Source organism: Cnephaeus nilssonii (genome assembly GCF_951640355.1).
Source record: "Cnephaeus nilssonii genome assembly, chromosome: 12".
NCBI classification, from domain to species: Eukaryota; Metazoa; Chordata; class Mammalia; order Chiroptera; family Vespertilionidae; genus Cnephaeus; species Cnephaeus nilssonii.
The window spans coordinates 63,581,091-63,595,323 of NC_137083.1; the positions used below are offsets into that span (position 1 = coordinate 63,581,091).

A 14,233-nucleotide genomic window follows, 5' to 3' on the forward strand; every position below is an offset into this window, starting at 1 on the left:
TTGGTGGTATAACCTAGGGTGTTTTTTGTTGTTGTTTTTTACTTTTGATAATTACCCTTGGCTAACAGTAATAATTGATAGGCTAAATTCTCCTATGATAAATACAATTAAAATTGTAGTTATTAGGGACTGTATTTAAATATATTTCTGGCATAACAGAATGGTTAGTTTCTGTTTGTAGTGAGTTTCTGTTAGCTACTTTTAGTAAAACGATAAAATTTCTTTTTGTTCTTATATCATGGAAATGAAGGTAATAGTTTTTCACACAGTAATATTCTTTGCTTTTTAAAAATTCATAATATGGAATTAATAAGGTTATTTTCTACTACTTCAGTTTTATAGTGTTATTTGATTAAGAAGTTAGAATTGGTTCATTCATAAATGCTTTATCGTGTAAAAAATACCTTTTCAGCAAGATCCTGTACTCAAAAAGTATATATTTTTTAACTTTGAAAGATGAATATATAAAATGAATTATTTGTTTCCTTGTTGAACTGTGGGTCATATCTGTTTTCTGTGTTTGCCATTTCTTTACTGTCTAAGTCAGTGGTTCCCAACGTGGGGCAGATGCCCCACTGGGGGCAATTTTATTTTTAAGGAGCGCAATTTGAGAATGAGTTATTAACAGTGAATTTTTTGCATTTCTTATGGTTCTAGGGGCCTCATACACAGTATGTAAATATATATTGTGACATATTTATGCATTTCAGTTCTCTATTATATGTTTTGAAACTTTATTTGCTATTTTTTCATATCACTTCATATTTTTACTATTTTTTTTAACACTTTCTTAGTGATTTCTTCCTCAGTACTTCAACTGCCCTTTCGTTCTTTTATTTTTCTCTTTCATGGATGCTATGTTCTTTTGAAGCTTGTTTAGACCAAGTTAATGGCCTTTCAGGCTTCTTCCATGTGAATAGGAGTTCACTTTTTGAATAGTAAGAATTATATGTCACAGGGGGGCATCAGGATTTTAGAGAAGCTTAGGTGGGGCATGGCCAAAAAAAGGTTGGGAACTACTGGTTTAAGCTAAAGAAAAGTGACTGAAATTTGTAGTATATTCCTTTTAAAATGTCTCCAGCAGCCTGGCTGGTGTGGCTCAGTGATTGAGCATCAATCAACCTATGAAACAGGAGATCACAATTCGATTGCCGTCAGGGCACATGCCCCTGTTGGGGGCTCAATCCCCAGAGTGGGCATGCAGGAGGCAGCCGATCAATGATTTTCTCTCATCATTGATGTTCTATTTCTCTCCCTCTCCCTTCCTCTCTGAAATCAATAAAAATATATAAGAAAATAAAATGTCCCCAACAGATTTGCCTTCTCAGTTATTTTTTATTTAGGCAAATTGTGAAAATACTATAATTTTAGTTCTTTACCCAGTAATTTAAATTAGAGGTGATTTAGAAGTATGCTGACTGGTATAAGGAAACTAATGAATTTAAAAAGAAATTTCTTAGCCCTAGCTGGTTTGGATCAGTGGATAGAGCGTCGGCCTGTGGACTGAAGGGCCTGGGTTGGGGGCTCGATCCCCAATAGGGGGCATGCAGGAGGCAGCCAATCAATGGTTCTCTTTCATCATTGACCTTTCTCCCTTCCTTTCTGAAATCAATAAAAACATATTAAAAATAAATAAAAAGGAACTTTTTACTTTATTAATGTATCTTATAGCTAAGCAATTTTAATTTCTTCAAGATAATCTCTTACATATCTGGATAATCTAAAGCTTATTGAGGTAGCTCTTCTTTAGCACTGAGGTGTTCAAGCTGTTGCCTGACTAAAAGCTTGGGAGGGTGAGATGGAAGTTTGGAGGGATTGAGATCCCTTCCCAACCTGAGATTTGCAAGTTCTTCCCAGTTCCTCTACTTCCAAACCTGCAATGAGTAACTCATCTCTTTCTAGGCTCTTTCCAATAAGCTGGGTCACACACATTGCATTTAAAGAACTATCATGGTGTTGATATATATCTGACAGATATTAGAAGGTAAAATTCTGAAGTCCTTGCTTTTGTTCTTGTTAACCCTACAGAGGCTAAGTCAGGTTGGCAGTAGTCATGTTAGGATATCTACCTTTATCTTCAAGCTCAGATAATTGTCTCCAGCTATGTATCATCTCTCTTTAAGTGACTCACCTTCTCCTGCCTACACTGGGCTGTCTGTGACCTGGTATTTATTCCTACCCAAGCTGGAAGTTCATAAAAGGCTGAGGAAGGAGTTGACTCATTTTTTAGGTCCACCCAACCCCATGTGTGCTGTACTACTGACTGCATGACCAATTTTGACCCATTCTCTTTGCCTCACACTTCAGCTTTTGCTTTGGTCTTTTTTTTCCTGGCTTTAAATTACAAATCCTTCTGTACCTTTGATAGCTCTTTATTTCAGTGTGCTTGACTTGTAAATTAATTTGAATAGATTTTTCTTTTTTGGAATTGTGCTTGTGGTTTAAAAAAAAATAAAGAAATACAAAACGATATATAAAAATAAGTTTCTTTTTTCTCGGGCAACCACTGCTACATGGTTTGTGTCTTCTTACAGATACCTTCTATGCATATACAAGCATAAATCCCTCATTTTCTTCATAATACAAATGGTAGCCAAGTGTGCATATTATATATCTTTGCTTTATTAATAATACAATCCACTGTTGTTTGATATCTGTCCATAGATACCTTTCTCTCTCTCTCTCTCTTTTTTTTTAAGAAAACTGTCTGTTTTGCTTCAACCGACAGATTTTCTACTCTGACATCCCTGATGGTTGGGTGATTGGAGACATGTCATTTGTTCTGAATCCTTGACTTGTGGTACCACCTTTACTGTACCCTGTCCTTTGCTAGAGCCTTGCCTTGGCTTTTATCCTCTAGGATCACTTCTGTAACTTGCTGTTTTCAAATTTCCCTCCTTTCTATTCACATTTTTATTTTAGCCTCCTTCCTTCCTGAGCTTTCTCCCTAAACTGAAATAAGTATTTAAATAACAAAAATATTTATACTTTCATGAGACATTTATTAAAATGGACTTAATTGAGTTTAATATTCTTTCTTAGTCTTTTAGTCTTATGGTAGAGGCAAAGGAGCTATGAATTGTCCTGAGGTTAGAAATAGAAAAATAGGGAGAAAGAGAAGGATAATAACTTTGTCCAGTATTTAAAACTGGTTTAATATGAAGTTGACATCTTTTTGAATTCTTGAAATGTGTAATATTGTAAAGAGAGATAATATATATTATTGGAAAAAGAGTCTGCCTATATAATACAATACTGCTATGTACAAGGAACAACATCTTTTAAGGAGGAATAAATTGTAGCGAAAATGAGAATTAGCTTTGTATATTTGCTATTGTCATTATTTTCCTTCTTTAAAGGTTTTTTTTTTTTTTTTTTTTTGCTACTTAAAGCAACATTAATGTCAGTTTAGTATAAGCTGTGACTGGGTGATGATGCCTCAGTCCTGTCTCTGTAAGCAAAGGGCTTGTGATTTAGCAGAGATATATAGGGGAGTGCCTTTTTTGTTTGTTGTTGTTACATAGCAACTGTAGGAAATTTACAATCTAGATATTTTAAAGATCAAATAGTTTTTGAATGAATAAAAAATAGATTTACTTGTTTGATTTGTTGTTTTTTGAATTCATCTTCAAAGCATGTTATTTGGGGCTACATTCCTAGGAGAGCAGCCTAGTAGTCTGGGAATTTCTCAGGGGCGTAGATCATACACTTCACTTTCATGTCTCCAGTGAAAATAATAACATTGTACTTGGTATTTAATACGTGTTCAATAAATATCTGTTAAATTAAACTAAAAGATTCACCAAGTAGGCACTAAAATAATTTTATTGTATTTATAAACTTATTGTAGTACTAGAGGCCCAGCGCACGATTCAGTTGTGCGGGTAGGGTCCCTAGGCCTAGCCTCCTGCGATCAGGGCCATCTTCTGCCTGTTCGCCAGTCCCCAGGCCCAATGCTGCCTCCGCCGCCGTCACTGAGCTGCCAGGCTGTTGGGATCCCCAGCTCATCCCCAGCCGCTGCCGCTGCTGCTGGGGCTTGAGGCGCTGACGAAGGGGAGCACGGCAGGGGATCCGGTGCGGACAACCGGCTCCCCGCCTCCGATGGCAGCGGAGCTGGGTGTCCAGAGTGTCCGAGGCAGCCCCCCTCAGCGGCCGCCAATCCAGCCGTTGAGAGGCGGGGGGGGGGGGGGGGGGGGGGAGGGGCGGGAGTCCCCCGCCTCTCAATGGCCGGATATGCCACCCCGAGTCCCGCCCCCCAGCCTCCCACCGCCCAATCGTGGGCATAGCGGAGTGATGGTTATTTGCATATTGCCTTTTTATTATGAAGGAAGGATGTGGCAGTGTTCCACAATTACCCTCGTGATTTTTATATATATTGTTAAAATATATTTTTATTGATTTCAGAGAGGAAGGGAGAGGGAGAGATAGAAACATTAGTGATGAGAGAGATTCATTGATTGGCTGCCTCCTGCAGGCCCCCCAACTGGGGATTGAGCCCGCAACTTGGGCATGTACTCTGACCAGGAATCGAACTGTGAGTGACCTCCTGGTTCATAGGTCGACGCTCAACCACAGCCATGCCAGTGGGTACCCTTGTGATTTTTTTAAACCAAACCTTATAAGTGGTGGTTTTAAGATAATAATTTCAATTTTCTTAAGTTTTTCTACTTTTTACCTTTAAGTACTTATGTTAAGGCATGATTAGTTACAAATTTCTTTCATGCTTGTCTTGGAACTCAGAAGGTTTGACAGGAGTTACAAATTTGCTTGCAATGCTGGGATGATATTCTGAAGACTGAGCTCATGTGTGAGTCAACAATAAAGCCAGCAGTATACCATTTTATTTTGCCAGTTTATACAATATATTTGGCATTAAAGAATAGCACCAGATAAACCCTTGATGAGGTTTAATTAATTTTTATTACACACCTATTATGTGAGAATCCGAAATATTCACTAATTAGTTAATTTCTAGGCATCAAAAACCATACCCTTTGGAGGGCTGGTGTTTGGAAAAATACTGATTGGTGATCTGTGTAAGTAGTGTATAGTGACTTCTAAGATAATTAAGGTAAGAAAGAGGGAGGAAAAGGAATAATTAGGAGGAAGGCACCATGGCTTTTTTTTTTTTTTTTCCAGGTTCAAGAGCTGTTGGAAGAATTTTATGGTGCTGTCTAGGTGACCATGTCTATTGTCTCAGGTTTTAGCTGTTTATGAAGACATAGTGGTTGGCTATGTCTGATAGTTAGCAGAGCAATTAGAAAATGGTAGCTGATTAGAATAAAGTTATTAGACCCCCATGGGGAAAAAAATCAACCTTAAATGACTACTGAAACTAACTTTGGGAAAAAGGGTTTTTTTTTGTCTGTATTTATGGAATAAAAAAAGTATTTTTCTCATTGGTAAAATGTGTAAGCAGAATTAGAAAATCTTTCAGGTCCCTTTTTTGATTTCCCAGTCCACTCTACATAGACTAGAAAAATTTTATTTATAGAGAGGGTTTTCTTAAACATATAAAGAAAGCTCTTCAATATGTCATTTAAAAAATGTTAATAAGCCATGGTCCTGAGGACTGGGAATATAATGGTGAGCAATAAAGATCTCTTCTCTGTTCTTTTTAGAGCTTCCAGGTAAATGGGGATACAGATAAGTAATTAATTACATGGTAGTGGGGTAATAGTATAGATGTATAGGATACAATGAGAGTATAGATGAAGAACTCTTAACAAAAAAAAAATGGGTGGGTTCAAAGAGGTTTCCTGGAGAATGTGACATGTAACATGAGATCTGAAGGATTATAAATGAGCCAGACCAGGGAAATGGAAGAATTCATAAGAGGGGAAAAAAGGTGAAGGCCTGAAAAGTAAGAGAGATAGAATTTGGTATATCCGTGGACCTGAAAGACATTTAGTATGCCTGGATCAACACAACTGTTTTGTATGTGTGAGTGTGCAGAGGTGGGGGAAGGTGGGGGGAGTGTGTAGCATTTGTGATCAATAATTAAGGTTGATTAATTAGAGCCAAATACTTTTTTGTTTTTGTATGCTTATTGGGCACTCTATACCAAATACACTAATAAAAGAGAAATATGCAAATTGACTGTACATTTGTGACACCCACCAGCCAATCAGGACTAAGTATGCAAATTAACCTAACAAAGATGGTGGTTTAATTTGCATACATAGGCGTCGAGCGGCCGGGGTCAGGGCAGGATGCTTGCGTCATCACCATGGCGATGATGAAGGTGTTCCGCACCGCCCCAGCTGCTCAGGGCCTCTGGGCAGCATTGGAAGGCGGGGCTGGAGTGGAAAGAAGCGGCTCCGGGGGCGGAGCGGAAAGGCGGTGCTGGCAGTCAGGGAAAGGAAGGCTCATTCTTGCATGAATCTTTGTGCATTGGGCTTCTAGTTACTCTATAACTAGAAATATATAAGAAATTGGTATTGGTTTTTTTTTTATGGTCGATTGAGCCTGGTAGACAGTAATATGTCTGATTTAGGAATGCAGTCTTATGTTTTTACAAGTAGCTTTTTAAAAATGTATAACTTCATGCTGTACTTTTTATGTAACTCTTGAGTTGAATTCTTATGTTAACCTAGTTTAGGTTATTTCTGTGTCCCTCTTTAGTCCTTTTTGACTACCTTAAAAGGCTGAGTTGAATCTTTAGTGTAGGTCTTGAAGGTCTTTTAATTAGAATTAAACTGCAAAAAGTTTTTATGTTTTCTTCCTGAGAACTTTATGTAGATTAGTAGAGAAGTTTATATAAAGTACTTTTTTTAGTCTACCTCTTATAGTTTGTCAGTCACTTAGGAGTTTAACTTTGAACTAGAAATAGAGTAGGAGTTTATTGCCAATATATTTTGTAATGTGAAATGGACTAGGCAAATGTGTGTGTGTGTGTGTGTGTGTGTGTGTGTGTGTGTGTGTGTGTTTATATATGAATTTACTTTTTTTATAAAGAATAATACCCAAGCTGTCTTCTGAATCTTTTTAAATTTATGTTTTCTGATTTTGTGGTAATATGGTCTAGTAAACATTGATTTAGATTTGGGAAGTGGTGGAAATTATTTCATCTATAATAATAAAAGAGTAATATGCTAATTAGACCGGATGTCCTTCGGACGATCTTCCGGATGAAGCCGGGGCTGCGAGGGAAGCCTGGGTCCAGGGTGCCTGCTGGCGGCCGGAAGGAAGGAAGGCCTACTCCTGCACAAATTTTGTGCATCAGGCCTCTAGTTTTATATACAGGCAGTCCTCGGGTTATGTCCGTTCCTATGGCATGATTTTTGCCATAAGTCGGAAACCACCTACATAAGCACCTATGTCACTCACATGGAGCACATACACAGCAGTAATGAAGTGAAACAGTAAAATAAATTCAAAAGAAAGATAATTCCTGACCTTTACTTGTGGTAAATTAATAATAAAAAACATAAAGCACATGTGTACATACGTCGAAATGATGAAACTTTTTTTTTTTATAAATACTGTAAATGGGAGATGGCGACATAACCACTAAACGATGTAAGTCGAGTCTGACCTAACCTGAGGACTGCCTGTATATATTTTGCAATAGAAACCCAAATATATAATTTGGGGGGGATTTAGGTTCATATCCGCTTTAATAATTTCTCCAAGATAGGTTTGGTTTGTTCATTTTACATTATGGATAAGTCAAAGTGCAAAGATTATACAACTTTTCAAGGTCACACGACTATCAAAATTGGAACCTCTAAAGACTTAATAGAGTTCTGATAACCTGCTAATCCTTTTTCAGTAGAATTTTGAAGTTTGGTCTATTTTCAAAATGATGATAAAATACAAAATGATGATTAATATGAAAATTAAATATAAACAGATTGCAAAGGTTGAATCAAATATTTTTATGGACCTGCCAATATTAATTATATTAGTAAGATTGTGTTTATTCTTTAGTAGTTCCAGAGCTTAAACAGAGAGTCAAATAGTTGTTGAATGAAAGAGCATTTTACACATAAGTGGTCTTAAAGGTATTTCTTAGGACACTTTTGTTTTTAATTTAAATCAATATTATCATTTCCTTTTATTTGAGAAAACCGAAGGCTCATTAAATAGTAAAGCATTGCAGGTCAATTTTTTCAATTTACCTATGGTAAAGACCTGTAGGAAGTAGTGACAGAAGACCTTCCATTTGTGTTTTATTCCTGGTGGATGCTTTTATTTTAAAGATTAGATGCTTGTTGCCATTTATTTTTTCTCTGCCTTTTGATATTTTGTCACAATGCTTAGAATTCCTAGATCACTGCCACTTCTTTAATGAATATTTATTGAGCACTATTAGAGCCGAATACTTTGTAGTTATAAGTAAGACATACTTGGTTTTGGCTGCTTTGGAGTTTATAATCTTATTGGAGAAGGCAGGCTTTGAACTAGTATGTCAATATTGAATTAATTGCAGTTGGGGTAACTTTTGGAGGGAAAAAGGTTTTGAGTAAATTTATAATGGTATCAAGAGGCTTAAGCAAAATTCAAGATTATGGACAAGATCTACTCTCACACTAAATGGCCATAATCCTTAGTTGGCCCAGAATCTGAAGTAATTTGAGCTGATTTAAAAAAGAAAAGTCACAGACATTCCTGTGACACTGTTTTGACTTTAAAAAAAAATTTTATTGATTTCAGAGAGGAAGGGAGAGGGAGCGAGAGATAGAAACAATGATGAGAGAGAATCATTGATTGGCTGCCTCCTGCAAGTCCCACATTGGGCATCGAGCCTGCAACCTGGGCATGTGCCCTGACGGGGAATCAAACCCTGCAACCTTCTGGTTCATAGGTCGATGCTCAACCACTCTGCCACGCTGGCTGGACAGTTTTGACTTTCTTTAAGGAATTAGGGGAAAATGTGTTACAAAACTCCATGTTTACTTCCTAATGCAGAAGCAAGCTTGAAGAACCAGGCAAAAACTTTGGCAGGGAGTGGGAGGGGATGGGGACATTTAATTTTTCTGTCCCACTCCAGATCTATAGAATCAGAATTTCTGGGGGTGGGTCACATACATCTTTATTCCCAGGTCATTTTGATGATCAAACAAATAGATGTTGGGACCACTGTTGGGATATCCTAAGAATTGATTGACTTCAGAATTAGAAAAATAGCATTAATTTTAGTAGTCCTTATATCCAAATGATAGAAGGATTTTTGCTTAAAACTTAGTTTATAACTAAATTGTGAATAACACACTGTGGTAATAATTGGAAATGTCTATGTAATGTTTTTAACAAGTAAAACTGCACTTTTGGATTCTCAACAATGGTTGTTCAGTTTAAAAGTACATATTGAAGTTACCTTTTGTGTAAAGTTTTCTTTTTCCCTCCCCTTAGGAACTAAACAACTGAAACACATTTTATTAAAAGATGTGGACACTATTTTTGAATGTAAATTATGCCGAAGTCTCTTCAGAGGATTACCAAATTTAATTACCCACAAAAAATTCTACTGCCCACCAAGTCTCCAGATGGATGACAGTAAGTTTCAGTCATTTATTCAGTTATGCATTTTACAATTAAGTATCTTTATATTTCAACTGTATGTTTGTGTTAAATTATGGATATCCATTTATGGATAATTTAATGATAGAGAATAAAATTAAATACTTGGCTCAATGTTATATTCAGTTTCTTAGATATGGACTTTTATACCTGCGCTTTTCACTTGGATTTTCCTATAGATATATGAGGTTAGATTTATGAGTATATTTATTTGTATTAAAATATTGAATATTGTTTTTGAATGTTCATATGAATCATATAGTTTATAGTCAGGATTTATGTAAGTTACAATACTAATTCTTGAAGGGGATATTGGTATTTTTCGTCTTTAGTTCTTTAACATCATGTTACCAGATATGACTGATCATTTACTAAGATTCCTCTTAAGTGAATGAGAAGGTTGAATGAGTAAGTGAGTTGATTTCATGGGAATGGTAGAGAGTGTTAATCTTTCTACTGTTTTCTGGGTCTTGATTTGAAGATCAATTTTGTTCTCGGTGAAATTTATTTAGATCAGTCATTTTATCAGAAATTAGATTGTATTATGGGCTAACTTGAGATCTTAAATAACTTAATGTGAAGAAGGTAGATAGTAGGCCAGTAAAGTGTTTGTGGAACCAGATGTTTGTTGAATTAAGTGTATTGCCCCTGTATAATTAAGTTGCTGTAATGGTGTTATTTTCTTGCTTTAAAGAACTCATGTAAATTCCTTAAAATATTTTAGTAATAGCTTACTTTCATAATTTTTGTTCAGGGATTTAACTCTTTGTGGACTTACAAAATATGGAACTTATTTTGCCAGTTTGATACTATATTGCATTATGGATTTTGTGCGTTTTTAAATTTTTTGGGATGGGGTTGAAATACAAACTTCAAATATCAGCATGAAACTGATTTAAAGTATTATAAGACATAAGTGAAGTAAAAATTTCATACTTGGATACTGCTGTTAGAGCTACATACTATTTTTTAATTGAGATATAAATGAGAAGATTATAAAAATATATCATTGAGATATAATTGAAAAGTCTATAAAGATTAGTTTCAAATCTAACTTTTTAATTAAAATACCATTAAAAATAAATTTTCTGGTAGTTAATCCTTGTTATTTTTTAGTATGACTTAGGGAAATACAGGGTGTGGCAAAAGTAGGTTTACAGTTGTGAGTATGTGAAACTAGAGTTTATTCTTATATTATTATTTAGTAATTATTGTATATTTCCGTACAACTTTTGCCCAATGCTGTAGGTAAATGGATTTGCAGGATTATTGTGCTCTCTTCTTGGCAATACTCATTCTAGAGAAACTGTTGTGAAAGTGTTATTCTTCTTATAGACACTTTATCCATTTTAAAAAGGAAGTACATAAGAAGAGCTATAATGAGTCATATCTTGTTTTCTAAACTGATAGGTAATATGATGCTGTGTTTGATAAGTAATGGCTTGAATTTAGAGTTGTATGTGGAAACGTAACTAGTGTTAGACAACTCTGTTCCAATAGGAATATTTAGTTCCCTATAGAGGGTGTAATTATTGTACAAGTAAATAAAACTAACTGTTTTTGGAATAAATCCATGGTTTTTAATCATTTGTTTTAATAGAATTGTGTCATGTTAAGGAGACACATAATAGGACTGGGTTTAGCAAATACTTCTATATATCATGTTACTCATCTATACTAATAAAAGGGTAATATGCTAATTAGACTGGGTCGACCGGACATCTTCCGGTCGTGCAGTCCTCTTTCCGGACAAATCACGGTGGCGGGGTCTGAGGCAGAGGCAGTTAGGGGCAATCAGGCCAGCAGGGGAGCAGTTAGGGGTGATCAGGCCAGCAGGGGAGAGTGGTTAGGGGCAATCAGGCTGGCAGGCGAGGGAGGTTAGGGGTGATTAGGCCGGCAGGCAGAGGCAGTTAGGGGTGATTAGGCCGGCAGGCAGAAGGGTTAGTGGCTATCAGGCAGGCAGATAGGTGAGTGGTTAGGAGCCAGTGATCCTGGATTGCCGAGAGGGATGTCTGACTGCCAATTTAGGCCCAATCCCTGTGGGCTAAACCGGCAGTCAGACATCCCCCTAGGGGTCTCAGATTGGAAAGGATGCAGGCTGGGGTGAAGGCCCACCCCCCCATGCACAAATTTCGTGCACCAGGCCTCTAGTGTTTATATATTTTCCTACAAATTTTATTTTTCATTTCCATAAGTATGTCTCCATACAATTAGAGTAGTTAATTTGTTATGGGTAAGGTTAATAGGAATGCTGTTACATTTTCTAAAAAAATTATTTTTATATGTAGTAACATTCTTCATTATGTTGTATCCATTTTGGGTTATGAAAACTTTGATTTGCCTTTGGTTGCCTAAAAATATGAAATATTTTATTGTTTAGGATGCCCATGTGCTTATGTATTTTATAGTAAGGGCATTTAAAAGTGGAAGTAGCTCTTCTGTTGCATCAATTTCTTATCATTTGCATACTATGTTGAGGTCTTAAAGCAAATTTTAGTTTAATACTAGTTTTTATCTTCATAAAATACTGAAAAGAGATAATGCTGTTATGAAAATGAACATGAACCAGAAATATAAATTTTAAGATAGCCATTCATAATACATTAAAAAATATTAGAAGGCTATATAGCAGGCTAATTATTCCGGATTAAAATGTTGTTATTTTTTCTTAACAGACCTTCCTGATGTAAATGATAAACAAAGCCAAGCCATAAATGATCTCCTAGAAGCCATATATCCAAGTGTGGACAAGCGAGAATATATTATTAAGCTAGAACCCATAGAAACTAATCAAAATGCAGTGTTTCAGTATATTTCAAGGACTGATAATCCTACTGAAGTCACAGAGTCAAGCAGTACTACTCCTGAACAAACTGAAGTTCAAATACCAGAAAGTGACACTGAACATTCTAAAACAGTACCAGTTACAGTTACAGAGGTGGAAACTGTAGAGCCCCCTCCTGTTGAGATGGTTGCAGATGAAGTTGCACCCACATCTGATGAACAACCTCAGGAATCACAGGCTGACTTGGAAACTTCTGACAATTCTGATTTTGGTCACCAGTTGATATGTTGTCTTTGTAGAAAAGAATTTAATTCTAGACGAGGTGTTCGTCGTCACATTCGAAAAGTACATAAGAAAAAGATGGAAGAATTAAAAAAGTACATTGAAACACGAAAGAATCCAAACCAAACCTCTAAAGGACGCAGTAAGAATGTTCTAGTTCCATTAAGTAGGAGTTGTCCAGTATGTTGTAAATCATTTGCTACAAAAGCGAATGTAAGGAGGCATTTTGATGAAGTTCATAGAGGACTAAGGAGGGATTCAATTACTCCTGATATAGCAACAAAGCCTGGGCAACCTTTGTTCCTGGATTCTGTTTCTCCTAAAAAATCTTTTAAGACTCGAAAACAAAAGTCGTCTTCAAAGGCTGAATACAATTTAACCGCATGCAAATGCCTCCTTTGCAAGAGGAAATATAGTTCACAAATAATGCTTAAAAGACATATGCAAATGGCTCACAAGATAACTCTTTCTGGGACAAACTCTAAAAGAGAGAAAGGCCCTAATAATACTGCCAACAGTTCAGAAATAAAAGTTAAAGTTGAACCAGCAGATTCTGTAGAATCTTCACCCCCTTCCATTACCCATTCTCCACAGAATGAATTAAAGGGAACAAATCATTCAAATGAAAAAAAGAACACACCGGCAGCACAGAAAAATACAGTTAAACAAGACTCTGAAAGCCCTAAATCAACCAGTCCGTCTGCTGCAGGTGGCCAGCAAAAAACCAGGAAACCAAAACTTTCAGCTGGCTTTGACTTTAAGCAACTTTACTGTAAACTTTGTAAACGTCAGTTTACTTCCAAACAGAACTTGACTAAACACATTGAGTTGCACACAGATGGGAATAACATTTATGTTAAATTCTACAAGTGCCCTCTTTGCACTTACGAAACTCGTCGGAAGCGTGATGTGATACGACATATAACTGTGGTTCATAAAAAGTCATCCCGCTATCTTGGGAAAATAACAGCCAGTTTGGAGATCAGAGCTATAAAAAAGCCCATTGATTTTGTTCTAAATAAAGTGGCAAAAAGAGGCCCTTCGAGGGATGAAGCAAAACATAGCGATTCAAAACATGATGGCACTTCTAACTCTCCTAGTAAAAAGTATGAAGTAGCTGACGTTGGTATTGAAGTAAAAGTCACAAAAAACTTCTCTCTTCACAGATGCAATAAATGTGGAAAGGCATTTGCCAAAAAGACTTATCTTGAACATCATAAGAAAACTCATAAGGCAAATGCTTCCAATTCACCTGAAGGAAACAAAACCAAAGGCCGAAGTACAAGATCTAAGGCTCTTGTCTGGTGAGGAACAGTTAACAGAGTTTTGCTTTTTTCTCCCCATCGAACTAAAAAAATCATTTGACCATAATTTATAGCTGGTTCCATTTTAACACATTTGCTTCCATATATCTTATGGCAATGGGAACTGCAAGAGTAATGCACATACTGCATTTCCTCTTCAGTGTCCTTTATTCCAATGGCTTGGGAACAAAAGTTTAACTTCAGAACTTATCTTCCACAGGACAATGCAATATAGTTATAGGTAGATGGCACAGGGTCAGTGCTTTCCTCTCTATGTTGTAAAATATACATTTATATTGGCTTATGTTTACAATAGAAGTCTTCTGTTTAACTTTGC

General features: G+C 36.3%; 1 protein-coding gene across 2 annotated transcripts in view; it reads left to right on the top strand.

The window, feature by feature from the left end:
• The window catches only part of ZNF800 (zinc finger protein 800), a 52,562-nt gene that overhangs the window by 11,556 nt on the left and 26,773 nt on the right, over positions 1-14,233 (top strand). For both annotated transcript variants that reach the window (XM_079786103.1, XM_079786104.1), the window contains exons 4-5: positions 9,358-9,501; positions 12,201-13,896. In XM_079786103.1, the coding sequence (XP_079642229.1) occupies positions 9,358-9,501; positions 12,201-13,896 (1,840 nt within the window). The remainder of the gene's footprint in view (positions 1-9,357; positions 9,502-12,200; positions 13,897-14,233) is intronic.